At 40.8% G+C, this 27,838-nt stretch overlaps 1 protein-coding gene across 1 annotated transcript in view; it reads right to left on the bottom strand.

The window, feature by feature from the left end:
* Positions 1–26,805, bottom strand: part of LEMD3 (LEM domain containing 3) — an 85,188-nt gene extending 58,383 nt beyond the window's left edge. Inside the window, 3 exon segments of the mRNA XM_020990196.2 lie at positions 25,067–26,240; positions 26,242–26,319; positions 26,321–26,805. Of these exon segments, the coding sequence (XP_020845855.1) occupies positions 25,067–26,240; positions 26,242–26,319; positions 26,321–26,614 (1,546 nt within the window). The 5' untranslated portion in view covers positions 26,615–26,805.
* Positions 26,806–27,838: the final 1,033 nt, after the last annotated feature.

Raw genomic sequence — 27,838 nt, 5'->3', positions numbered from 1 at the left:
TCCTTCTTATCCTGTCTGCTACTCAAGTTACACTGAGGATGCTTTCATCAATCTTACATTCCAATACTCTTATCCAATCTCACTCACACACACACACAATTTTAATTATTTATCCAAAGAACATTAGATATTTAAAAAATAACAGGTTAAGTGACTTGTCCCAGGACTACTTCATTCAAATTCCATCAGAAAAGATGAAAACGAGACGTATACACACATGTAAACTCATGGGCGTAGAGGATGAAGTGGGGAATTAAATGATCAAGTGCTTTATGGCTTAAAAAAGAGCTTTACTAGTACAATTATCAGCAATTTTAGAAAAAGGAATGAAGGCAGAGTGACTTGTTTAAGGGCATGCAAACAAGCGATGGAAGGAAAATTCTAAAAGATCTTTTGACTCAGAACCCACTGCTCTTTCCACACACACCTGGCTGACAATGGGCAGAAATTATTCAAATTCACTTGAAGGCTAAAGCATTATTCAAACAAAAAGAAAAAAAATTTTTTTAAAATGTTTATAGCATGATAAATGAGACCTAATGATACTGCTATCAAACATTTGCATTTTGTGACACTGAAGTACCTATGTATGGATAGCTTTTTTTTTTGCCCCAAAACCTACGAAAGTACTAGCTCATCTATTGCAGAACAGAATGATTTTTTTTCAAAATAACACTTTTCTTCTCAACCATCAATACACTTAAGATACACACACACACACACACAGAGTTACATACTTTATATACTATAAATGTTTAATGTATAGGTCAGTCAATTTCACTGCTTATTCCTACTCCTCTAATCCACCTAGTCCTTCTACAATACAAATTTTGAGGTTAAAAAAAAAAAAGAAAGAAAGAAGGGGGAGATGCTGATAAGAGGGAAGTAAGTGATGGAGCAAGAAATAACAACTCTATTTTAAACCACAAAGTTCTTTGCTATTCTGCTGGAGTTATGTAGCTTAAAATAAAAACTAATGGTAAGTAGGACTAGCCAATAAGATTCTGCTCCACTGAAGTAAGAACAGCTGAGCTGTGGCATAAACTATAGCTTACAAACCTGCCCTGGGTAGCTCTATTTTAGATCTCAATAACAAAGCAATATATTGAAGGGTATTACAAAAGGCATAAAAAAAATCCAGTAGTTAACTTGCCAAGGCACTCTAAGGATTTGTATAGATGAGATCACAAAAAGCTTCTTAAAAAAAAAATAAACAACTTAATCACTCAGTGTTTGTGGCTAGGTCATGCCAAAAAAAAAAGGCAAAAAGGCTGACACTAATTAATTTATGTATTTAGTACTATAGCAGACTATTAAGGGAATCCTTCACAAAGCCAGACAAATTTTTTTTCAAAATAATTGAGGGGAAAATATTAAGGAAACAAGGGGGAAAAAATGTAGACTTCAAGGAGGCATTTCACTTCAGATCTTCATTATAAAATAGCAATCACCACCACTATTTGGTACTAGTTTAAACACAGACTTTGAAACACACTAGTCCAGGAAGAATCAGAAATAACTCAATAAATCCAACAAATCCAAAAACGTAAACTACCTAGATAACTCTGACAAAAAGTAGTGGGAAAAACTGTAAAATAGTTTGGCAGAAATTAGCTTGAAGCCAACAATCTTACATCATTGTCCATAATACTCAAAATGGTTATATAAATATCTGAATATTAATGGGCATAAAATTTTTTTAAAAAGAGAGAAGAAAACCAGATCAAGGGTCTTTCACGACTATGGCTAGGAGACGAATTCCTAGCCAAACCAGATAAAAGCAATCACAAAAAGTAAAACAAATCATTTAAATTATATAAGATGGAGGTAGACCCAAGATGGCTGAATAGCAGTAGTGAGCTTTCCCCCTGCCCCCCCCAAAAAAACCCTCCTCCAAACAGACCTAGAAAATGTACCAGACAGAATCTAGATGCAGAATCTAAGAAAATTTCACAATGAATCATTTTTCCAGCTCAGGTTACTACAAGGAGACAGAGACATCTGTGTACCCTGAGCATGGGGTCTGGAGAGGATTGGCCCAACCCAAAGGACAGGGAGAAGCACTGAACCAGGGCAAGAGGAGGTCCCAGACTCATACTAGGGCACCATCACAGGAAGAGATACCAACAAACAGTTTTGTTGCCCACCCCCCACAGTTCCAAGTCACAAATCCAAGTCAAACTGAGGAGACCTGTGTCAGGGGTGGCATTCTGGGGGATGGAGTGATAGAAGGCCCCAGAAAGTTTACTGAGAAGGAGCAAGTTCAGAAGCAAGCAGCAGTGGTGTGGCTCAGAGTAGCTCAGAGTGAAGTAGACAAAGGAAAGAAATTCTAGGCCTATGGGAAGCCTAAAGCTCTGTCACTCTGATCCAGCAAAGCTTTCCGGCTGGCTGACTGATAGTGAGTGGCTGAATCTAGCATCAGTCCACTGTTGCTCAGACCCAAACCTAGGCCAGAAATTTGCTGAGCTCAGACCAGGGGTGCAGTAATTAGACTTTGCCATGACTCTCCAACCTGAGCTGTCCCTGAGAGCCCAAAATAACTCACACTCAATACCCCAAGAAAGAAGTAGTTGGATCAGCCTGATCTTCTCTATCAAAGTGCACAGAGCCCATCCCTAACAAGAAGCCCAAAGTCAGGAAGTAGGCTGGAAGAATGAACAACAAAAACATAAAGTTCATGACGCTGACAGATGCTGAAAACAAATCCAAAAGAGGAGAATGACTCCAAAACATTTGTAAATGAAGTCTTAAAGAAAAACATAACTTGAAGTCTTAAAGAAGAGCAGAACATCCTATAAGAGATGAAGCAAAAGTTCAAAAGAGTTTGTTTTTTTTAATTCTTTATCAATGAAATGAGAATGCTAGAGGCAAAAAATAAAAAAGAAATGAGAGTTACATAAGAAAGAACGGAAAGGGAATTAACAGCTTGCACAAGAGGTCTAAATTCTTGCCCAAGCAAAATGACTCCTTGAAACAAGAAATAATTAAAATAAAGTCAAAAGACTGAAAAAATGTGAAGAAAATGTTTGTATTTCATAACAAAAACAACTGACATGGAAAACAGATCAAGGAGAAAAAAATTAATAATCGTTAGATTACTTTAATGCCATGAGGCATGAAGGCCATTAGGTGGCACAGTGGATAGAATACTGTGCATTAAGTCAGGAGGACCTGAGTCCAAATACAGCTTCAGATAGTTACTAGTTGTGTGACCTTAAGCAAGTCATTTTGCACCTCATGTACCTCAACTGTAAAACAGGGATGATAACAGCACCTACCTCATAAGATTGCTACGAGGATCAAATGAGATCTTATCTGTTAAATGCTTAGCAGAGAGCCTGGCACATAGTGGCACCTATAGATACATATTTTCTCCCTTCCTTTTACCCACGACTAAAAAAGAGCCTAGACATCATATTTCAAAAAACCTTGAAACTGCTTAGAACAAGAAGGTAAAGGAGAGAGAGAATCTACCAGTCACCTTCAGAAAGAAATCTCAAAATGAAAACTCCCAGGAACATCATACCCAAAATTCAGAGCTTCTAGGTCAAAGAAAAATACTGGCAAGCAGACAGAAAGAAAGAATTCAAAGGGGCACCAGGTGGTGCAGGATGAGCTTGACCTTGGAGTCAGGAGGACCTGAGTTCAAATGTGACCTCAGACACTTGAGGCTTACTAGCTATGTGACCCTGGGCAAGTTACTTAACCCCGACTGCCTCACCAAAAAGCAAAAAAAAAAAAATTAAAAAATAACCAAATTCAAATGCCTACAATCTAGTCAGGATCACACAGAATTTGCCAGCCATCATTATAATAGGGCAGAGAGCAAGTACTACAATCTTCCACAAGGTAAAGGATACAGGCTTACAACCAAAAGAATAGCTTACCCAGCAAAAAATGGGTATAATCCTATAAGGGGAAAATGGACCTTTAATGAAAAGAGGACTTCCAAGCATTCCAGACAGTGGCAGAATGTTTCTGAGTGATGTAAGACGAGCAACAGGGAAGAAGGAGCTTTCAGCAAATAGCCTCAGTTTTTTTCAGTGAAATATGAGGCAAGGTTCTCAGTTGAGAGGATGGGAGGAAGGGGACCTGTGAGAGATTTGAGGAGGGGTGAAAAGGTTTGGAAATGCTGCTATGGTATGTGGGATAATGAAGCCATTAGGGAGGTGTAAAAGGATTAATTGCCTTTCCACATTAAGGGCTCAGTTTTGATTACATAACAAACTTGTAATGGACGTAGCACAGTTTTGTGAATTTCTCCAGGCTCCTTTAACAGCAGGTAACTATGATGAAGACGGTGGATGATGGGAGTAATCCAAGGCTAGGGTTTGGTAAGAGCAAGACTTTCAACAGGATAAAGGAGAAAGGGACACATGAAAAAAGGAGAACGTAGGGTAGAAATATTGTGTGCTTTAATATTTGAAAACTTGTTTTCTCACGACAGCCCTGTAAGTTAGAAAAACAGACATACTGATGACCTGTTTGTCGGTAGAGCTGTGAACTGGTACTATTCTGGAAAGTTATTTGGAAATATAGTAAGTGTCTAAATGGTCTCTACCCTATGACCCAGAAAACCCCACCACTAAGCAAATACCCCCAGGAGTCCATGAAAAAGGTCTCATCTAAACTTCTGCTTAGCTTCTAAAGCTCATCATCTAGCCCCTTCCTATCTTTCCAGATTTCTTATATTTTACAGACTCCTTGAAGAACACTGACCATGATAGTTCACTTGCCATCTTCCATGGATATCTCCTACATCAGCAATACTTTGCTCTTTATGTCTACCTGTAGGCTTCCCTTGCTTTCTTCCAGGCTCAGCTTACCCTCTGGCAGAGGGGATGGGGGTTGAAGATGAGGAGTGGTATTATCCTCCTTACTGTGACTTTCCCTCTCATATTACCTTCCATCTACTCTGAATATGTCTTGTATGTGCCTATTTATTTATATGTTGTCTCCCCACTAGAATATACAACTAGAATGTACATCCCTTGAGAGCACAGGCTGTTTTTGCCTTTCTTTGTAGTCCCAGAACTTAGCACAGTGCCTGTCACATAATAAGTCCTTAAAAAATACTTGCTGGGGAAGGAAGAACCAAGATGGTGAAGGGCCCAGTTGAACTCTCCCAACATTCCCCTCCAAACAACTTTAAAAAACTCCTCAAATCAAATTTTGAAGTGGCGGAGCCAACAACAGATCAAAGGGAGTCATTTTTCCAGCCTAAGACAACTTTAGGAGGTTTGCAGGAAAGCTCTATAACACTGGAGTGGGCGCAGGCCCAAAGCATGGCAGTAGCACCACAGGTAGATTTTGGAGGCAGCTTCTTGAAAAGCAGCAGCTGCAACAGCTGCAACAGCACCTTCAGGAGCTCTCAGCTCAGAGACTGTAAAGGAAGGGTCAGACAAGTGGTCAGAAAGAGATTACAGGGGACCCTCTGCTGGCACTGGGTGCAGCTGGCACTGACTGACAACTTTACCACCTATACACTGTTCTGGGTCAGAGTTCCAAGGCAGAAAAGAACTCTAGTGCTCGCAGCTGCAGGGAACCAAGGGCCCCTCCTAGATAAAGAATAGAGCCCAGGAAGAGTTAAAGTGATAAGAGTGTTAAAATTGGGAAAAGCAACAAGAGTGATGAAAGAAAATTATGAAGAGAGAATTAACAGCTTGATAAAAAGAAACACACACAAAATACTGAAGAAAAAAATACCTTAAAAAACAGAACAGACCAAATGGGGAAATGGGCATAAAAACTCACTGAAGAAAATAATTCCTTAAAAACTGGAACTAGGCAAGTAGAAGCTAATTATTCTATAAGTCGTCAAGAAACAATAAATCAAAGTCAAAAGAATGAAAAGACAGAAAATGTAAAATCTCATTAGAAAAACAAATGACCTGGGAAATAGATCCAGAAGAGATAATTTAAGAATTACTGGATTATCAGAAAGCCCTGACCAAAAAAACAGCAGATCCACAGATCACCTCCTAAAAGAAATCCCAATATGAAATTCCCAGGAATATTATAGGCCAAATTCCGGAGCTCCCAGGTCAAAGAAAAAATACTACAAGCAGCTAGAAAGAAACAATTCAAATACCATGGAGCCACAATCAGGATCATACAACATTTAGCAGCTTCCACATTAAAAAACTGGAGGGCTTGGAATATTATATTTCAGAAAACAAAAGAACTAAGATGACACTCAAGAATAACCTACCCAGCAAAACTGAGTATAATCCTTTAGGAGAAAAAAAATGGAAATTTAATAAAATAGAGGACTTTCAAGTATTACTGATAAAAACATCAGAGCTGAATAGAAGATGTGACTTCCAAATACAAGACTCAAGTGAAGCATAAAAAAGTAAACAAGAAAGAGAAATCATAAGGTATTCAATAAGGTTAAACTGTTTACACTCCTACATGAGAAAATGATATCTGCCACTCCTAAGAACTTTCTCATTATTGGGGCAGTTAGAAGGAGTACATACAGAGGGCATGGGTATGAGTTGATTATGTTAGGATGAGCTCCAAAAAAAACAATGAAGGGAGAAGAGGGATGTACTGGGAGGAGGAAGGGAAAAGTAGAATGGGGAAAATTTTCTCACATAAAGGAGGCATACAAGGAAGAGCTTTTATGGTGAAGTGAAAAATTGGGGGGAGGGCAATACTTGAATCTCACTCTCATCTGAATTGGTTCAAAGAGGGAAGAATATATAAACACACTCTGATAGGGACAGAAACCTATCTTACTCAAATCAGGAGATATAAGGGAAAGGGAATAAGTGATATGGGGCGGATGGAGAATGATTAATGGGGAGGGTAGGTTGGGGGAAGCAGCTGTCAGAAGCAAGACAGACTTTTGAGGAAGGACATGATAAAAAGAGAGAGAAGGATAAAGAGAGGAAAATAAGGTAGACTGAAATGCACAGTTACTTATCATAACTGTGAAAATGAATGGGATGAGAGCTAATGCATAGAAAGGAAGTAGATAGTACAATGAATTGGAAACCAGAATCCAACAATATGTTATGTAAAAGGCACACAAATTGGGACAAAAAGATAAATGAAATAAAGGGCTGGAGCAAAAGTTTATTATGCTTCCACTGAAGTGGAATGGGTAGCAATCATGATCTCAAAGCAAAAACAAAAACAGATCTAAAGGAAAGAGATAATCAAGGAAACTACATTTTGCTAAAAGGTAGCATAGACAATGAAGTAATACGAAAAAAATGTTACAGCAAGTTCCCTAATAAAAGCCTCATTTCTCAAATATATAAGGAACTGAGTCAAATTTATAAAAATAAGACCCATTCCCCAATTCATATGAACAGGCAGTTTTCAAAGAAAAAATCAAAGCTATATGCAGCTTTGTCATATGAAAAAATGCTCTAAGTCACTACTGATTATCAGTTATACATATGAAATCATGAAAAACAGATTTCCATATTAGCCATAACACACACACACACACACACACACACACACACACACACACACACACACACACACCCCCAAGAAAACTGTACTCCAGTTTGCATTCAGACTGCATCAGTTCTCTCTCTGGAGGTGGATAGCATTTTTTCTACAAGTCCTTTGGAATTGTCTTAGATCACGGTATCAATAAATAGCCAAGTCTTTCATAGTTGATTATCATTACTACAGTGCTGTTACTGTACACAGTGAACTCCTAGTTCTTCTCATACAGGTCTTGCCTGTTTTTTTCTGAAACTCCCCCCTTCATTTTTCTTATAGCACAATAGCACTCCATCATAATCAGATGTCCCAATTTATTTAGCCATTCCCCTATTGACTAAAGAAAGGCAAATCAAACAACTCTAAGGGGCCACCTTACACCCATCAGAAATCACAAATGCTGGAGGAAATGAGGGAAAAATAGCTACATTAATAAATCATTGATGGAGTGGTGAATTGGTCCAACCATTCTGGAGAATAATCTGGAACTATGTCCAAAGGGCAATAAAACTTTGCATCCCCTTTGACCCAGCAATACCACTAAATAAATTGGGACATCTGATTATGATGGAGTGCTATTGTGCTATAAGAAATAATGAAGGAGGGGCAGCTAGGTGGCACAGTGGATGAAGCTCCAGCCTTGGAGTCAGGAAGACCTGAGTTCAAGTTTGGCCTCAGATGTTTGACACTTACTAGCTGTGTGACCTTGGGCAAGTCATTTAACCCTGATTGCCTCACCAAAAAGGTAAAAATAAAAACAAAAATAATGAAGGGGGGAGTTTCAGGAAAAAAAACCAGGCACTGTAGTAATGATAATCAACTATGAAAGACTTGGCTATTTATTGATACCGTGATCTAAGACAATTCCAAAGGACTTGGGCAGAAAAAAATGCTATCCACCTCCAGAGAGAGAACTGGTGAAGTATGAGTGCAAACTGGAGTACAAGTTTCTTGGGGGGGTGGGGGGGGGTGTTATGGCTAATATGGAAATATGTTTTTCATGATTTCACACGTATAACTGATAATATGTTGCTTGCCTTTTCCGTGTGTGGGAGAGGGGTGGGAGGTAGAGAGAGAATCTTGAACTCAAAATTTAAAAAGAAAGAAGGTTAAAAATAAATTAAAAAACAAACAAAAACACAATGACTTCCTGACTAACCAATGAAGAGATGTGAGAAGATACCACTCTGCAAAGGGGAGAAACTACACATGTAGAATGGTACATGTAATGTTAAACTTTTTTGATATGCTCATTTCACTGACATGCAGGCTTTCATCTCTATTAGATGGACATCATGTAGACATCTTAAACTCAGTACATACAAAACTGAAATCATTATCTTTTCCCCAAAACCCTACCAATTTCAAACTTCCCTATTACTGTTCAAGTTCACACCATCCTCCCAGGACCCCCAGGCTCAAAACCTGGAAGTTATCCTCAACTCCTCTTTATCTCTCCCTCGACCCATTGCTAATCTGTTACAAAATGTCTGTCAATTTCATCTTCATAATATCTGTCAAATATGCCTCCTTCTCTCTTCTGACATTGCTACCACCTTGGTGCAGGGCTTTATTACCTCAAGCATAGACTATTGCAAGAGACCGCTGGTTGTTAGTCTGCCTGCCACAAATCTCTCCCGATTCCAGTCCATCTTCTTTTCTGTTGTCAAAGTGTGGGTCAGACGGTGTCATGTTCCTTACTCAATAAACCCTGGTGACTCCCTATCAATTCCAGCACCAAATACAAAATCCTCCAGCTTTCAAAGCCTTTTATAACCCCTCCCTTCCCAACCCTACCCCACTCCCCACATTTCCAGTCTTCTTATACCCTACACTCCACTATATACTATGTGATGTTGATCTCCCGGTTGCTTGAAAAACAAGTCAAATGGCTGTTCCTCAAGTACATAACACTCTCCGTCTCAACCTCCTTCCTTCCATTTCCTTCAATTGCCAACTAAAATCCCACCTTCTATATAGGAAACCTTTCCCAATCCCTCCCAATTCTAGTGCTTTCCATTTATTATTTCCCACTAACCTTACATGGCTTATTTGTATATTGTTTGCATGCTGTCTCCCCCATTAGATTGTGAGTTCCTTGAGGGCAGGAATTATCTTTCTTTGTATCTCCAATGCTTAGCACAGTGCCTGGCACATACTAGACCCTTAATAAATGTTTACTGGCTGAGAGACTATCTTGCACCAAATAGACCATGCTGTACAATCTTAAGAATCAAATAAAAGTATTTTGAAGTTTCATTTCTGGTTTACTGACATAAGTTAAAAATGCAGCTTTGAGGAACAACTGTAAATTACAGAAGGCAGATTTTAGCCTAATATAAGGAAGAACTCTGCAACAATTAACACTTTGAGGAAACAGAATTGGCTCTTTTGGGAGACAGTTCCCTGTCACTGGAACTATTCAAGCAAAGGCTAAGAAGCAACCATTTATCAGGAACATTTAGAGGAGAATCACTGCTTCAGAGTGTAAAGGAAAAACTACTGGATCTATAAGGTCCCTTCCAAATATACTATAATCCTACATAACACCCTGCAAAACTGAATTTTTGTTTAAAAAAAAACTGTAATAATATATATATGGCATTAAATTCTATAAATATGACCAAAAGAATCACTGTAATTAACTCCATCCCTAAAGGAATTTAGAATATCTTAAAGACAATTTCCCTACATGTGGAAGGAACAATACTACGCATCTAAAAATTCTAGTAGAAAAAAATACTTTCTTTTAAAGCTATATAAATTAACATAAAGTTGAATCATACTAGTGATATCTTTCTCAATTAGCAAGAAGTATGGCACAAATCAACTGGGGTATGGCTAAAAACATTGTGATACATGAATGTAATGGAATATCACAGTGCTATTAAAAAAATGTGAATTCAACAAGAATTCAGAGAAGGGAAAACTTAGACGAAGTGTTTCATGCCAGGAGATTACAGTAATGCAAACAGAAAGGGAAAAAAAATAAAACTAAATGCTGTATAATTAAAAGCAAATCTGTCCTCAAAGAAGAGGTGAGAAAATGCACCTTACTCCCTCCTTACAGAGGTAGGAGGTTATGGGTACAAAACATTGCACATGCTGTGGACTTATAGATCTAGAGCTGGAAAAGACCTCAAAAGGTTATTTAATCCAACTTCTTCATTTTACAGATAAACTGGAGATCTAGGTAATCACTTTCCCAAGGTCAAAAAGGCCCTAGTCTGCTACTGTGACAAAATCTAAACCTAGTTTCTTCAATGCTCCTTTGCAACCTATACAACCTACGCTCCTTCCCCTGTATCAGACTGATATGCTGAATAATGTTGCTGAACTGTTTTTCTTCCTTTTTCTTTTTTTGCTATAAGAGATGGCTCCCAGGGCAAGGGATGAAGGGAAGAAATAGAAGACATTTAAAAAAATCAATTTAGTTTTTTTAATGGGTTGCACATGGGATATGAGCATTTAAAGCTAGAAAAGAACTTAAACTAGATAGCCTAATGCCTTCTTTTACACATAGGAACTAAAGACCAGAGGGATTCAAAAAACTACATAAATTATAATGGAGTGTCAACATAAAAGCATAAAAACTTTTTAATCAGTCTTTGCTTGAAAACAACTGAATGACAATATTTTAAGTTGCAAAAAGGTTGACTACACAAACTAAAAAAGGAAGGAGAGGCTAATTTAGAAGCCACTAAAAAGCAATCAATGTTAGAAGAGCTGCGAGCTGCAAGAAGACAGGCAAACTGATGTACTCTTGATGAAGCTATGATTAGTCCAACCATTCTGCAAAATAATTTGGAATTAGGATAAAAAAGTGACTAGTATGTCCATCCTCTCTGACCCAAAGATCTTGCTGTTGAACATATATCCCCTAAAAAGGTAAAAGACATATAGGTGAATTGCACAAATAACAAAATATTCACAGAAATACTTTCTATGGTAGCAAAGAATTGAAACAAGTGGACACCCATCAGGTAGGGAGCAGCCAGACAAAATGCAGTACATGAATTTATTACACCACAAAAAATAACAAATATGATCAATCACAGAAGCATGGGAAGATTTACATTAACTGATGAAGCATGAAGTAATCAGGATCTGTAAAACAATGTACACAACAAAAGTATAAACAAAATGAAAATAGAAATTTTTAAAAGTAAATGAAAAGAATAAAATGAGAAGGAGGTAGAAGGAACAAGCATTCATTCAATACCTACTAAGTGCCAAACACTTTAAGTGCTTTACAGATATTATCTTGTTTGAAAATAGTTTGTATAATTATAATGACTTGAGCTTGGCCCCAGAAAATACACCTCTCTTTCCTTTCACTAAAGAAGTATAATAGTACAAACAATAGTGGTATGTTGTATATGCTGTCAGACACAGTACATTGGTTGGTTTTTTGCTGACATCAAAAAACAAAAACTACTGTGTTATAAGAGAAGGCTCACTGGAGTGGGGAGAGGGGTATTTAGAAATGAATGTGATGCAAAACCAAAAGGCATCAATAAAAATTTTACAAAGCTTGAAAAACAAATGGTTCACTGAATTTGCAGAATGCCCATCTGCTATTAAATGAACATAAAAAAGTTGAGTATAACAAGTTTTCTAAAGCAACAGAGAGAAAAAAAAAAGCCCTCCCCCCCAAGGGAGCCCAACTTCTGACTCTAGAAAAATGTAAAAAGGTAAAAAGTGTATATTTAATCCTTGGTAGGGGAAGGATAAGGAGACATCAGGGCTTGGCAGCTACTGCTCTAGCCCATATGTGCCCAGGGGCGGGAAGAGAAGCAGCACAGTTGCCACCCTAGGTCAGCTATCTAAAACTCTGATGAGAAAGAAAAGCCTGATAACAAGACAACTCTTCCTAAAGAGAAGCTGATATTGAAAGACCCTCCTACTTCTTAAAACTACAAATCAATGAACCATTCATGTTCACTTGATTTAAGAATGTGAGATGCACATCTCCTAAAAAGTGATGTTTCTTTATTGCTATTTCTCTCTGAAGTAGTAAGTACATTTCTTGATAATGAAGCACATATAAGGTGCCACGTTGGTTCAGAATGAAGTACTTTGGGGACTGACACTTCATCAAAGCATGGTTTTTGAAAACAAGTTAGTTTTCACCACTGATGCCCACATAGTCAATCTCAAGCTTTACCGTATCCTCATTTTCTATTAATAACCTATGTATAACAATGAATTTATGCTTCCACTCACTCAGGTATATATAATCTTAATTCCTTAATATCCCTCAACCAAAAGAACCAATTTGTTGCCAAGTCTTTTCAATTCTTCCTCTCTATCTACTTCATTATCTAGATCACTGAACTAATACAGAACCTCATCACCTGTCACCAGGCCTATTTACAATGGTTTGCTAATTAACTGCTCTCCCCACATCAAGTTTTTCCTTTCTCTAATATACCCTCCCAATGGCTACAAAGAAATATTACTAAAGTATTGGCCTGACCATGTCACTCTTCTGCTCTGTAAACTCCAATGGTTCTCTATTGCCTCTAGAATTGAGCACAATTTCCTTTATACAGCATTTAAAGCCCTTCAGAACCTGGCTACAGCCTATCTTTACAGCCTTACACATTATTCCTTGTTACTACCTCTATAATCCAATTAGCATTCTTGCTATTCCTCATTTGTGACATTCCATCTCCCATCTCCACGTCTGGAAGGTACACTTCTGTCTCTTGGAATTCCAAGTTTCCATAAAAGCTCAGGCCAAATGGAAAGACAGACTAAAAATTAATTGGAAACTAAATAATCTAATCCTAAAAAATGAGTGGGTCAAACCACAAATCATAGAAACAATCAATAATTTCATCCAAGAGAATGCGAATGATGAGACAACATACCAAAATTTATGGGACACAGCCAAAGCAGTTCCTAGGGGTAATTTTATTATCTCTAAATACTTACATGAATAAAATAGAGAAAGAGGAGATTAATGAACTGGGTATGCAACTAAAAAAGCTAGAAAAAGAACAAATTAAAAATCCCCAATTAAATGCCAAATTACAAATTCTGAAAATCAAAGGAGAGATTAGTAAAACTGAAAATAAGAAAACTATTGAACTAATAAATAAAACGAAGAGCTGGTTTTATGAAAAGCTCAGGCCAAGGGCCACAAGAGGATTTTTCAAAAATTTTCAGCTACTCCTTACTGCCTTCTATAGCGTGAGCAGTATCTCCTATAGCCCTGCTACATTTATTACCTGGTTATTTTTTTTTCATAGTGCCCTACTCTAAAAAGGCTAGGCTAGAAGAAAAGGCTACCTTAAGAGGTACTGAAACTGGTCCCCCAAACTTAACTGGTTGAGGAAACAAAGAAGACTCAAATCACTAACACAGGCTCCTGGTGGCCTACGTACAAAAAAGTAAGCACACAAAGAATAAGATCTTCGACCTGTGGACCAGCATGGCCAACACAGACCAAGGGACCACTGCACTCAACTGAATCAGGACTGTATCCTTGATGAGGAATTTTTCCATGCTGTTTCTAAGTAAACCGCCTTTTATTACCTGATAGATGCTCTACAAACATCTCATTTGATTCCAATTCTGAACCAAAAGCACCAAACCAAACTGAAGTTTGGCTTGCAACATTCCTCCACCCCTATTAGCATGTACTTGCATAGGATATGCTGAATCTTAAGTCCTCTGACAACAGGGACTGTTTCATTTTTGTCTTTGTACCGGTATCACCCCGTACAGTATCGGCACAGACTAGACACCTAAACCTTTTACAATCTCTAGGGGGTTATTTCACATATAACCTATACCTCACAAAAGAAAGTAGAAAAAAAATTATACTTTCTTCCATTTGTAAGGAAGAAACAAGTTTTAATGAACACTAGGATTCTAGCAGAGTTCTAGTACGCCAGGATTTGTCTTCCCCCAGCATCCACAACAGTGAACTGGGCATTATCAGGTACTTGTGTGTGCTGCACAAGTGTTTGCTGAATGAGTAGTATAAATGTCACGCATGCCCATTTCCACCAATCTTTAAAAACTAAAAGTAATCAATCTTCTTAATAATCCATTATTCTAAATAAGTCTTTTCATTCCCTTGTTCATTTAGTTTACCTTCTCTGGACCTTTTCTAGCTGTTTCACCTTTCTAGAGGCAAGTTAACTAGAATTTCACTTGGTACTCTAAGTATAAATGTATCCAAGTAATGATGGAAAAAAAGGCAGGCTCTGATCTTTGGACATTTAACATTTCATATCCTTCAGTGGTTCTCAAAATATTTTATTTATAGCACTGTATACTTTGTATGCACACTGGCAACAAAGGGTTCCCGAACAGCTGGGTCTCCAGACCCACTACCTAGGCCTTGGAATTTCTTCAATTCTCCCCAACTCCTCATCCTCTTGAAATCCATAGGACTCGAAGCAGAGGATATACCTTTGTGTCTCCTCAAAAGGAGCTCTTATTGTGACCTTTTCAATACCAATTAAGGAAGAATAGGCAGCAAACCAGCTGAGAACAGGATAGACTGTAGAAGTCTTAGGAGTTTTAAGCACACCTTGCAAAATTCAAGGCACATTGGTACATCCTAGCACACCTGCTGTGAACCACTGTACTATACAAATTTGGGGTTTTCAAAGTCAAACAGAAACACATTACACTAAAATTTCCTACTCTTATACTCAAAAATTGTAACTACTAGCTCTCGCCCTTATCTGTCATCATGGTTCTACTGTTGTATCTCCATCTGCCTAAAGGCTATCTTCCCCTTGGATGTAACAAATTCAATGTGTCCAAAGTTAAACAATATTTAGATTCAAAATAATCGTTTTCTTTGACTCTTCTAGAGTCAAACATAGTCACTGAATCTTGCCAAGTCTTCCTTTAAATTATATTTCATATTTCTTTCTTCTCTATTCTTAATGAAAAAGAAAATAAACTCTTAGTTCTTGGTCATCTTATGTCTGGAATATTGGATCCAACTATTTTACATAGGATTAATCTTCCAAATACAAACTCCATCAACCATCCTTGGCTCAAAAAAATATTCAATGACATCTTTATTGTATTAATAGGATACATGAGTAAGCTCATCAAGCTGAAATTCAAAGCTCTACATAACCTGGTCCCATCTTACCTACCTAGTATTTTCTCTATTCTCCACCCTGCTCAATTCCATGAAGTTGGTCTACCCCTAACAATCCAGGCTAATTCCATACTACCAGCTTTTTAAAAATGCCCATTCCCCTCCCCACCTCAATCTATCCAAATTTACTCCATTCTTCAAGATCCAGCTCACAATTCCATGAGATCTTCAAGACTGCTCAAATCCATGTTGATCTCCTTCTTCTCTAAACTTAGGACACTTACTGTATATGAAACTCAGCTCAATAAGCTCTTATTTATACAAAGCCTGTTTAACTATATCGATATATCACTCATGTGTGCTTACATTATTAAATACTAAGTTTCTTAGTATTTAGCCCTAGGGGCTAAATGTAGCTTTTTGTGATCATAGATCCAGAAGTGGAAGAGCTACATGCCACCCAATCTAACCCCTTCATTTTACAGATAAGGAAAATGAGACCCGGGGGAGGTTCACACACAGTGTCAAAGTGGGATCCTTCCAATTTGACTCAAGTCATTGCTTTTTCCATTACACCATACTGTTCCTGCAACTTCTGCAACTCTTTCAATCCCTAACAGAGTGCTATCACATATCTTATACCTCTTCCTCTGAAGCTCTTTCCATCTTCTGGGATTCATGCATCCCCATCATTCAAGTCCAGCATTGGATGCACCTTCCCTAACACTCTCCAGGTCCACCTGGATGGAGAGGCAGTAGACGTCTTTCTCATTCTCTGGACTACCCTCTACCACTGTCACTCAGCAATCTCTCCTGCCCTAAGGTTCACTCTAACTAGATATATTACCTAATCCAGAGGCTAGTGGCAGTTAACTAACAGCCCCGGGGTCATTATCCCTTCTTTCTTAGGAAGTTTAATGCCTGATTCACCAACTTCCTCTCTACCCCAACCACTACCCTTATATTGGGAGCTCTCAACATACAAGTTGACATTCCTAAAATACCCTAGTTTCCCAGTTCTATGATCTCATCAGTTCCCAGGACCAATTCCTTTACTTTACCTCAGCTACACAAAGGGACATTCAAAGAAACTCTTGACCTCACCATCACCCACCAGTTTTCTACTTCCACGATCAAAAATTCTGAAATTCCTTTATCAAAGTATAATATTTTCCTATGCTTCACTCTTCCTAAACCTATTCTTTGTCTTCATCATGACCATTAATTCTGCCACCCCTTAGTACTCTCTTAGGCCATTATCCTCTCTCTGGCTTCCCTACTTCCCTTCTGAAATCCAAACCTATAATTAGTTCAACTCTGTTTCCTTCTCTCAAATCCCTTGCCCCTTGTCTTATTACCACTTGTTTCTTGCCAAACCCAAATACTAGTTACTCCCACTACCTCTACCATTACTATTAACGATGCTGGAGGAAGTCAGGAAGCCATCCTGACTGGGTCCACTACAAATTTATGTTATCTCAACTGGGCCCTCTCTTTCAGCAAGGGATTCCTTTCATACCACACTGATTCTCTTAAGTCCCACAGCAGCTTCTGCAAACCTCTCATATTCCCAAGTCTCCCATATTACTGTCTTCTCTCCAACAAAAGACTGTCCTTCATACCTTACAGGAGAGGACATTCTCAGAAAGCTTCCTCTTCTCTACATCTTAAAACCACATGACAGCACACTGAATTCTCTAATCAAGAGACAGCTCTTCTCAACAAAACCAATCCCCCTTGAACCTTTGCAATCGAATTCCTTTGCTTCTCCAGCAGATTGCTCTCAAGATCCCCTTTTCTTTCTCTAATCTTCAGTCCCCCCTTATCTACTTGCTCATTCTCAGCTGTCTACAAATAGGCCCAGGTCTCCTCCAACCTAAAAAAAACAAAACAAAACAAAGCAAAACACCAAATCCCTTACTTAACCTTATCATCCCCTCAATATACTATTCTGTTTCTACTAAATTTCACAGCAAACTCTTAAAGGAAAAAAAGCTATTTAAACTAGTTGCTTCCACATCCTCTCCTTTCTGCCTTCTAAATCCTCTGCAATCTGTATTCAAATCTCATCACTCAACTAAAATTGCTCTCTCAAGCTGTCAATGGTCTTTTCTGCACCCTAAACTGTCCTCACCTCCCTGTAGCATCTGACAATGGTAACCATATCTCCTCTTCTCTTTGGGTTTTAGTGATACTGCTCCCTCTTGGTCCTCCTCCTACTTCTAATTTTTCTGTTTCCTTTGCTTGACTTTCATCCATATCCCACCCAGTGATTACCTGCACCACTGCCCACCATGCCATGGTATACCCTTAGGATATCTCAACGATCAGCCAGAAGCCTTCTTCTACACTCTCTTGATAATTTCATTAATTCCCATGGTTTTATAATTCTCATCTCCAAAGAGATGATTTCCAGATTTTCATAAGCAGCTCTAACCTCTCTCCTGACCCCCAATGCCTGAATCACTAACTGCTTTTAGGACATTTTGGACTGGATGCCCCTTCAGCATTTCAAATTCAACATATCCAAAACAGAACTCACTAATCAATCAACAAGAATTTATTTTGTGCCTGCTACGTGCCAAACAGGGATACAATGACAAAACTGAAACAGCCCCTGCCCTCAAGCCCAACTTTCCTCATAACTCTTCTATTTCTCAAGGTTACTACCATTATTCCTGTCACCCTGGATGCAAAAATTCAGAGTCTATCTCAACTCCTCAATCTCTCTCATTCCACAGAGCCCATCAGCTGCCTAACTTTCTCAACTCTACCTCTATTTCATTAGTTCTCTTCTCTTTAACCCCAAAGAAACCACCCTACTTGAGGACCTCACCAGCTCTCGACCAAACTGTCAGTAGCTTCCCAACTTGTCTGCCTCTCTCAAGTCTCTCCCCTCTCTAAAAGATTCTCTAAACAGCTGCCAAAGGGATATCCTAAGCATAGGTATGACCGTGTAACTCAAACTCAACTACTTCCCTATTGCCTTTAGGATCAAATACAAAACTACACTCTTCTTCCTACTCTTTTCAGTTTCCTATCTTCAAGGCTCAGCTTATGGAGCACAAATATGCCTCTCCTGCTAGTGCTTCCAACCCCCAAATGACCTTGTATTTATACAGCTTGTATTTATTATATAAGTATGTGTTATCATTGCCCTTCAAGAGCAAGGACCATCACTTTCATATCCCCATAGCACCTGAACAGTGTCTGATGTAGTCAGGCACGCAATAAATATTTGTTTATTATTTACTGATTCTCACCACGAAAAAAATGCCCTTGTGCTCAGTGATGACTGAATGAGTGGAAAAAGAAAAAATCTAATAAGTCTAATGAAAATGTATATTGAAGGTTCTTTGAATGTGGTGATTACAGACTGATATGAAACTCTTCTGTAGAAGCATGGAGTCGGTAGACATTTTTCGGACCAATTTTTTCTTTGCCTTTGTATGAATTATCTAGCCTTTACTAGGCAAAACCTAAGGAGACAAATAATAAAAGCTCACTTTTATAGAACCTGCACTTTTGCCACTTCCTACATTGTGACTGAGCAAGTCATTTCCCTGCTCTAGGCCTCAACTTTCTAATCTGTAAAAATGAACAAGCCAGAGGAAAGTCAATGACAAACCAATAAACAACAAAATAGTCATAGCAGCACTCCCAAATAATTGGAAAGAAATCGGTCTGTAAATGTAATGGAATATTATTGCATAGTAAGAAATGATAAATAAAAGGAATTCTGAGAAACCTGGTAAATTTTACATGAACTGATGAACAGGGAAATAAACAGAATCAAGCATATAAAAAATGATGACAAAGGCGAACTCTGAGTAATAAGGGGGGAGAAAAAAATCTAACACAAATCCAGGAGAAGAGATAACAAAACCTTGTCATACAAAGTTTATTAGGTGCTTTTGATTATTTTTCTTTGTCACAAAGGAGGTCAGGAAATGACAACGATGTAAAAACAAAATGGATGTTGGGTCAGATGACCTCTGAGGTTCCTCCCAATTCTAAATCTACAATCTCTTTATTTTCTTTCATATACTATCAAACCAATGAATGAAACTTATGGTTAAATGAAGCCTACAATCAGATGCTTTCAAATGTATTCCAAATCCTTCGCCAAAAAACAATGAAATTATTCACTCTGGAAACCCTGGTGGTTTGTTAAACAATCTGTATGCTGAAAGAGCTAGTGGATCCCCTGTTCACCACTGGTTATCAATGGGTAAAGATAATATAACATAAAAAACATAATCCTAACTTGATGAGAAATATCATTAAGTTCTTTAAAAAATAAAAAAATGCTAAGTACTCAGAACAATAGTCATAAAAAGACCACACCTAAGATTTATATTTCTCTTTATAATGTTTATGATAATTTAAAAAGGAATATAACAATTAAATTTAATATGCTATTATGTTCTATTTGGCTTTTATTTTTTTTAGTTTTGTAATCTGCTGAGGTAGAAAGGGTAGGCATCATTTTCCCTATTCTACAGATCAATAAACCTATGTTCAGATTTTCCAAGGTCACATCATTATTAAATGGTAGATCCAGGATTAGGGTAAAAGTCTCAACACGACACCACAGTGCTTCATATTCACTATTTGCTAAAAATGTGCTTATGTCTTCCTAAGTTTTTAAGAAGCATATACCTAACGATCTGCACAGCTGCGATATTTCCATCACTCATCTCATAAGAGAAAACAGGGAAAGTTATTCACCTGGCTCTGACCCACCTTCTCAACTGGATTTCACATGGTTTCACATGTGCTCTCTACTCTAGACAAATCGGACTACTCCCCTCATCTAGCCCTGCCTTCTACCTCTAAGGCTTTTCTTACAACATCCCTCATGCCTGGAAAAGATTTGCTCATCTTCACCTGCTGAAATCCCTCCCTTCCTTCAAGGCTGAAATCAGGTGTCTGCTCCTCTACAGAGCTTTCCCTGATCTGGACTCAACAGAATATCTGCCACCTTTGTAGTCCCCAGCCACCCCTATTAGCACTCCTAACAGCTGAAGTTATGGAAAGCTCTGAACATAACCAACAAGTAATCAAAGAGATCCCGGAGAACTCTGAACAGGGGAGTGACACACTGAATTACATGTTTTAGAAAAAACATATGTTTAATCCCATAGTGATATTAAAGCAAAGATAGTCAGGAAATTAGAGAGAGGAAGAGAGCAGTTAAGAAGCTCTTGAGCTGTTCACAAGTAAACAAAGTGATGGGGGGCCTGAATTAAAAAGAAGTAAACTGTGGGAATGTTAAGAACTACCAAATGCTGGACACATTTTGAAAGAATTGACAGAACTTGGAAAATGATTAGATAACAGGACATGAAGAAGGGATAGTCAATGACAACTCCAACATTTGTAGAATGAGGTTAATGAAAAAATGTTGTAGAAATAGGAAAGTCAGAAGTGGAAGCTAATTTTCCTAGGAAGTTAATGAGTTTAGTTTTGGATCTGCTGAATTTGATGTGATGGAATTCTTGGTCAGTTATGAATTGGATTAAGTGCCTTTAAAGTTTCTTCTAAATCTGTCATTCTAGTAACCAAATACTGTTGAGCAAAGAAAATGTGTACATAGCTTCCCTCTTGATCCTAGGGCAAAGGTTCAACTGCTAAACCCCAACCCTGAGTTGGCCCTATGATCTACTTCTCTGCTCCTATTCCATGTTGCTAAATGCTACAAACAACTGTGCTCACTAGGTCCACTCAGTGGTGTGCTGGAGATGTTTTGTACCAAATTGCTGATTGTTAAATTTTCAATGTGAGCATTTCTATCTCAAAAATAGGCAAAGGCTTCAAGTCAGGGCTTCATTTACTGGTTTTGTCTAGACTTTAGAAAGTGTTGGAGAAAATGTTAATAGTAAGGATTAAACTAGAGCATGCTGTGTGTACAGTTTTCTAGACAGTCCGTTGTTAAACATTTACCAGCACATCCCTGGGTTCACTACACATTTATGTTCTCTAACCTCAATTGGGCCCACAATGTTACATAGTCTTTATTCAATAAGTACTTCTTTACTGACTTCCACACTCGTCATCAGCTATTCTAAGCTTTTTCTCAAGAGCCAACGCTACTTTCTCCACTCCTCTCTACCAGCAGAATTCTGTTACTTAGGAATCAAGACCATCCACTGGGTGCTTTCTCTTCTTGCCCACTTCACACCTCGAAACCCTTCACTGCATCTGGGAAAAGTGGCCTTTCACATCACTGCCAATCCCTCTACTTATGCCCTTTATTCCGATCTCTCCAGTATCCACTGGGAGCTAGCCCCTTTAATCATTTCTTCTCATCTTCAAACTCTCCTTACTGCCTTCCAATCTTTCCTTATCTGTTTTTACAACTTGTAAATGTGCAGGACTCATCAACCTGAAACATAAAGAAATCATTTGACTTTGCCATCCTCTTCAAAATAAGGGTCATTTAATTCTCCCTTTCCCAAAACTAGTCTATCCTGGTTAGATCCACTTTCTCACCATCCATTTCCTTCACAATTCCTTGTTATCTAGCTTCTGACCTGATAACTCCATGGAAACTGTTCTCCTCAAGATTCCTAATGATCTCAATGGCTAAATTCAGCCTTTTCTTAGTTCTGATTTTATTTGACCTCTCTGTACCTTCTAACACTAATGACCACTCATCCCCTCCTGGCTACCCTATCTTTCCTTCTTCTGTAACACAGATCTTTTCTGCTTCTCTTGCTTGTCCACTCCTTTGCTGGATCACCACATTTTTCCCACCCCCTAAAATGTGGGTGTCCTTCTTGTCTCTCTCTACACCCTCTCTCTGTGATTTTGTCAGTTCCTCTAGGTTCAATTATCTCTACGTAGAAGACTACCAAACTGATGAGTGCTAGAATTGCAGTCAGGAAGATTCCAGTTCAAATCCAGTCTCAGACATGGTTTGTGTGACCCTGGGAAAGTCACAATCCCATGAGTGCCTCAGTTTCCTCATCTACAAAATGGGCATAATAATAGCTACTTCCAAGGGCTGTTTAGGATCAAATGGGATAATGTGTAAAGTGCTTTGCAAATTTAAAAGCATTGGGCAGCTAGGTGGTGCCCTGGAGTTAGGAGGACCTGAGTTCAGATCGGGCCTCAGACACATAACACTCACTAGCTGTGTGACTCTGGGCAAGTCACTCAACCCCAACTGCCTCACATAAAAACAAAAAAACTTTAAAGCATTATGTAGGTGCTAGTATATTGTTATTATTGAAATCTTAAAGAGAAGAAATCTAAGGGTCACATCTAGCCCTAATTTCTATTCTATATCACCAAATGCCTGCTGGCTATTTCCATCTATGTGTTCCCTAGGCATTTCAAACTTAGCATGTCCAAAACGAAATTCATTATCTTTCCCCTAAATATACTCTGCCTTCTAGCTACCCTATTTCTTCCAGTGCAACAAAATCCTTCTAAGCCTCCCAGGTTTACAACTCTGAAGTCTCCTCTTATTCCCTTCCCACATACAATCAATACAACTGCTGAATCTTTTTGACTACACTTCAATGTTACTTGTATCAGTCTCCTTCTCTTTACTCATACAATCAGCACCCTAGTTCAGTTCCTCATCTCCTTTTGTCTGGACCACTGCAAGAGCCTAAATGGTCTTGGTCTTCTTGCTTCCAGTCTTTACCTTCTCTTATTCATTTGCAAAACAAACGCCAAATTAAAATTCCTAAAATACAGGTTTATCCATGTAATTCCTTTGCTCAAAAATTTTCAGTCCATCCCCCTCTTGCTTCTAAGATAAAATAAAAAAATTCTCAGCATGTCACACTTGGACCCTGTACAATTTGCTCTCATCCCCATTTCCAGACATTTCACATTATTCCCATTTAAGCACTCCAGGCAAATTGGCCAACTCCTCCCCAAATTCAGCATTCATCTCCAGGCCTTCTTCACCTGGAATGGAACCTCTCCTCACCTCTGCCTCCGACTCAGTGCCACCTTCTACATGAGACTTTTTCCTGATTACCCTGACTCCCTCACTCCCATCCATGCTTGTTCCCTTTCAAATTATCTTGTATTTACTTATTTACTTATCAATGTATATGTTACATCAACCCAGTAGAATTTGAGGCCTGGATTTATTTTTTAACTTTACATTTCCTAGTGCTTGAGTACCATGTTTTGCACAGAGTTAAGAAACAATGTTTAAGCAGTAGTCAGTTACTGTTGACGTTTTAGGACCAACATTTAAATGTATCTAAGGCAAGTATTACTTTGATTCTCTTTCTGGGCTGCTCAAAGAATGCTGGATTGGAAATCAGAGCCTGAAACTTTCTGGGCCTTCCTTAGTTCTTAATTTGTAAAATGAGGGAGTAGACCAGTAACTCTTCCAGAGTTCCTTCCAGCTCTAAATTTATGATCCTACAACCCAATATAGGATTTGCTATATTGCTATATATAATTTTTCTGGGCAATGTACAGAGGGAACAATTCACCATATTTCCAAAAAAGCCTCAATAGTCACCCTGCTAAAGAGCCAGAAATGATGCTCCAGAGCTACTTAGAATGAGCATAAATCATATTATAGTAACTGTTTAGTGTAACCAAGAGCCAAGAATCTCGTTATGAAAAGCAAATGACTGTAACTGTATTTATCAACAGCACTCATCCCAGGTGAGGAGGGGTTCATTTTTAACTCCAGAAAATCACATGTGTGGGTGTGCTGTTTCTATTCTCCATGAAAGTATCATTTTTCATATTAGTGAATACTATAAAACTCATGTTTAATACAGTTTAAAAGAGCCCTCATGTCTCAATCGGAGAGGAAGTTTTCTGCTAAATAAGATGCTCCACAAGGTAAACACTTGCCAATTATTTTTAAAATTCTATCTACCAAAAGGCTTATTAAATTTCAAGGCAGAAAGCATACTTAGATCCGGAAAAGTCCTTAAAAGTTCAACCCCTCATCTTAGAGACAAGAAAACTGAGGTTCAGAGAGGTTACCTGATTTACCCAAGAATCACACAGGAAGCAAAAAGCACCACCCAAATTTGATTTTTTGACTTCAAATCCCATACTTTCCAGCATACCACTGAAGATACTACTTATAACATATAGGTGATTTTCTGCTTTTTTTCTGAAGTGTTTTGGACTTCCTGCATTATCCGCAGGATAAAAGATTTTCAAATCCAAACAGGTAACATTCTGATAAAAGGCTGTACTATACATATAACATTTGATAAACAACTTGATGTTTTGTTTACAATTCAAACCTTGTTTCTGATCCAAAAGGGTCACCTAAAGTAAAATGACAATTGCAGTATGTTTAGGAATTGGAGCCTGGACCTGTGATTTCACAAATTCTCTCAACCAAGGCAGATCAGCACCTTCCTCTGAAATGGATATAGCTCTGACTTAAGAGAACTCCTAGAGCGGTTAAGTCACCCAAACTGATTCTCTCTCCACTACCCCAAACTGCCTCGCAGTAACCTGAAATAAGGGGGAAAACAGAAAGGAATAGGAGAGTCTTACCCACAGACCAATACTTACTGTTAAGTGCCCCATCCTCAGACACTCCTGTACCTCTCATGCCAAGGTAGGTGAGTCCAAGTATCAGAAAAAACAAGCAGGCAGCAGTCAAGAGAAACATGGATAAATAGTGGGCACTGAAGCCCCCAGGGGTGGACACCTCCTCCCGTTTAAACTGCTGCAGAAGTTCCTCCTCCGGTTCTGAAAGCTTCTGCTTGTAGGTGTTTTTCAGGTAGGTATGATTGGAGCCCGTGTGATTGGAGTGATTGATTCTGAGCGGAGACGAGGAGGCGGAGGCGATCAGAGGGCTGTGAGGGATGCTGTTGGCGTAGACCCTGGGGGTGTCCAGGTGGAAGCCCCCCCGGCCGATGTGGTTATTGGTTTTGCGATCCAGGGTCAGGTCCCCGTCGGGGAGGGGCGGGGACAGGAGCGGGGTCTGTTTCTTGGAGTTGAGGCGGTATCTGGGGATGGGGCTGCAGCCCAGCGGGTCGCATCCCCCTCCCTCCTCCGGACCTCGCCTCCGGTCTAGACTGCCGGCGGCCCTGTCGTTCCCCGGGCAGCCGCTGACGGCCGCCGCCGCGGGGTGCGGGGCCTCCCCTCGGGCGCCCGCGGGGGATTTGCCGTGGCTGCGCCTGGGCCGGGGCCGGAGCAGCGAGTCGTCCCTGAAGAGCGGCCGGGCGACGGCCACGTTGTCCTGCTCCTCCTCCTCCTCCGAGTCCGAGTAGTTCTCCCGGCAGCTGAAGGGGAGGAGCCGGCTGCCGTTCACGGGCCGGCTGGTCCAGCGCAGCTCTTCGCCCTCCGGCTCCCTCTCGCCGCCGCCATCCCTTCCCTCTTCCGCGTCCTCCGGCGCGCCCTCTCTCCCCGACGGCCCGAGGGGGTCCGGGGCGGACACGGGTCTCCGGGCCCCCCACCACGCGTGCGGCTTCCTCCTCTCGGCGGGCTGCCCGGGGCCCGCCTCGCCGTCGGCCAGGGGCACGGGCTTGGCTCCGCCGCGGGACTGCAGGGCCGCCCGCTCCTTCCTGCCGCCGCTGGCCTGGTCCCTGGGGCTGGCCTCAGCGTCCGACTCGTCCGAGCTGAAGCCCAGCAACACCTTGCTGCCGCCGGCGGAGGCGGCCAGGGCGGGGGCGGCCGTGGCTCCGGCGGCGGCGGCGGCTCCGGGAGGGTTATCGGGGGCCGAGGCCAAGCCGCGGCTGAGCGCCCCCCGAGGTCCGCACGTACGAGAGGTCGCCCGAGAGCGGCCTGCCCCCCATGCCGGCGGTGGCCGCGGCCGCCCCCACCCCCCGGCGGCGCCCCCACGGCCGCCGTGTTATTGTTGTTGCTGTTCCGCGTCTTGGCGCTGCGGCCCCCGGTCCGGTGCTGCTGCTGCTGCTCCTGCGGCGGCGCCGGCGGCGGCTGCTGCTGCTGCTGCTCCTCCTCGCGGAGCTTCTTCAGCTTCTTCAGGTAGACGGGCCGGGTGCTCTCCGTCACTGGGCCGGGAGACAGGCCGTAACGGCGGAGCTGAGAGAAAAGCTCCTCATCCGAGAGCTGCTGAGCCGCCGAAGCCGCCGCCGCCGCCGCTGCAGCCGCCATTTTCTCTCCTGGGTGTTTTACAAGCTCCGCGCTACCGGAAGTGACGCGCCCACCCTAGACCCTGAACTAGACCCGTCGGCGTTGGCCTTCCCGAGCCGGCGGCGCTTGGGCCAATGGGAGGCGTGGGAAGGACTCACCTGAGCGGGAAGGGTCCACGTAAGGTGCGGCGGCGGGACGGCAGGGCCGAGGGGGAAGGCGGGGGAGGATGGGGCGCGCGGAGGCTCGGCGCGCGCATCTCCGGGGAGGGGGCTTCCCCGCCCGCCTGGGCTGGCTCGGGGTGCGTGTGCCCGGCGTGCGTGGGCTCCTGCGCCGCCCCCCCCGGCTGCGCCTTAGGGGAACACCTTGACCGCTGGGTCCTTGGCGGGCTTGGGCGACGGAAACTCAGGGGGAGGATGGAGAGGGTCCGCCCACCCCTCGGCTCCCTTTGTCTCCCCGTGGCCCGGGCTGCCCAGGTCTCCCCATTCCCTTAATTGATGACCTTAGCTTTTTTCTTTTTTAAATCCAAGAAAACGTTACTTCTCCAGCTGGGGCCTTTTGCAGAAGAAGGAAGAAGGGGAAAGACGAGGGAGAAAAAAGAAGGGGAAGAAAAGGAGGGAGAAGGAGAAGAGAGGAGGAAAAAAAGGAAAGAGGATAGAGAATAAGGAAGAAAGAGAAAGGGGAGGGAGGAGGAGGAAAGAGAAGAAGGGGAGGGAGGAGGAAGGAGAAGAAAAGGAGGACTGATGGAATTCTGGGCAGCTGGAGTGATCCAGAGCCAGCCTGCTTTTCTAGGGTCAAGGCTGCCAGGACCCTAACCTAGTGTAAGGAACCCACTATTTCCTCTCTCTCCCAACCCCCCGGTTTTTTTTGGAAATATCACTTTAGTTCTATGATGCCCAGCCTTATTTATTTTTGAAAAGCTAGCGAATGAAATGGGTCTAGTTTTGAGAATCTTTTCAAGGCTTTTGACGACTTTGAGATCATTGTGGATGATCCAGCGGAGATTGCAAAACCGTTTTCGGTTATTTACGCCTCTAGGAGCAGGTGTACGGGGTTGGACGTTATGAGTGAAGAAATTCTAGTAGAAGAGCCTTGAAACTGAGGTCATAGCGTTTCACCCCACCCCAAGGCCTGGCATTCAAGGCACCTTCTGAAGATGAAAAACCATTGTTCCACAGTGTGAACAGTCTGCAAGTTTGCCCTGAAAACCACAGATACTTGCTTTTTCAATCCCTTGAATACTACAAG

The sequence above is a fragment of the Phascolarctos cinereus genome, unplaced genomic scaffold, assembly GCF_003287225.1.
Source record: "Phascolarctos cinereus isolate Bilbo 61053 unplaced genomic scaffold, phaCin_HiC Scaffold_1;HRSCAF=81, whole genome shotgun sequence".
NCBI lineage: Eukaryota > Metazoa > Chordata > Mammalia > Diprotodontia > Phascolarctidae > Phascolarctos > Phascolarctos cinereus.
This window is presented reverse-complemented; position numbering and strand designations above follow the sequence as displayed.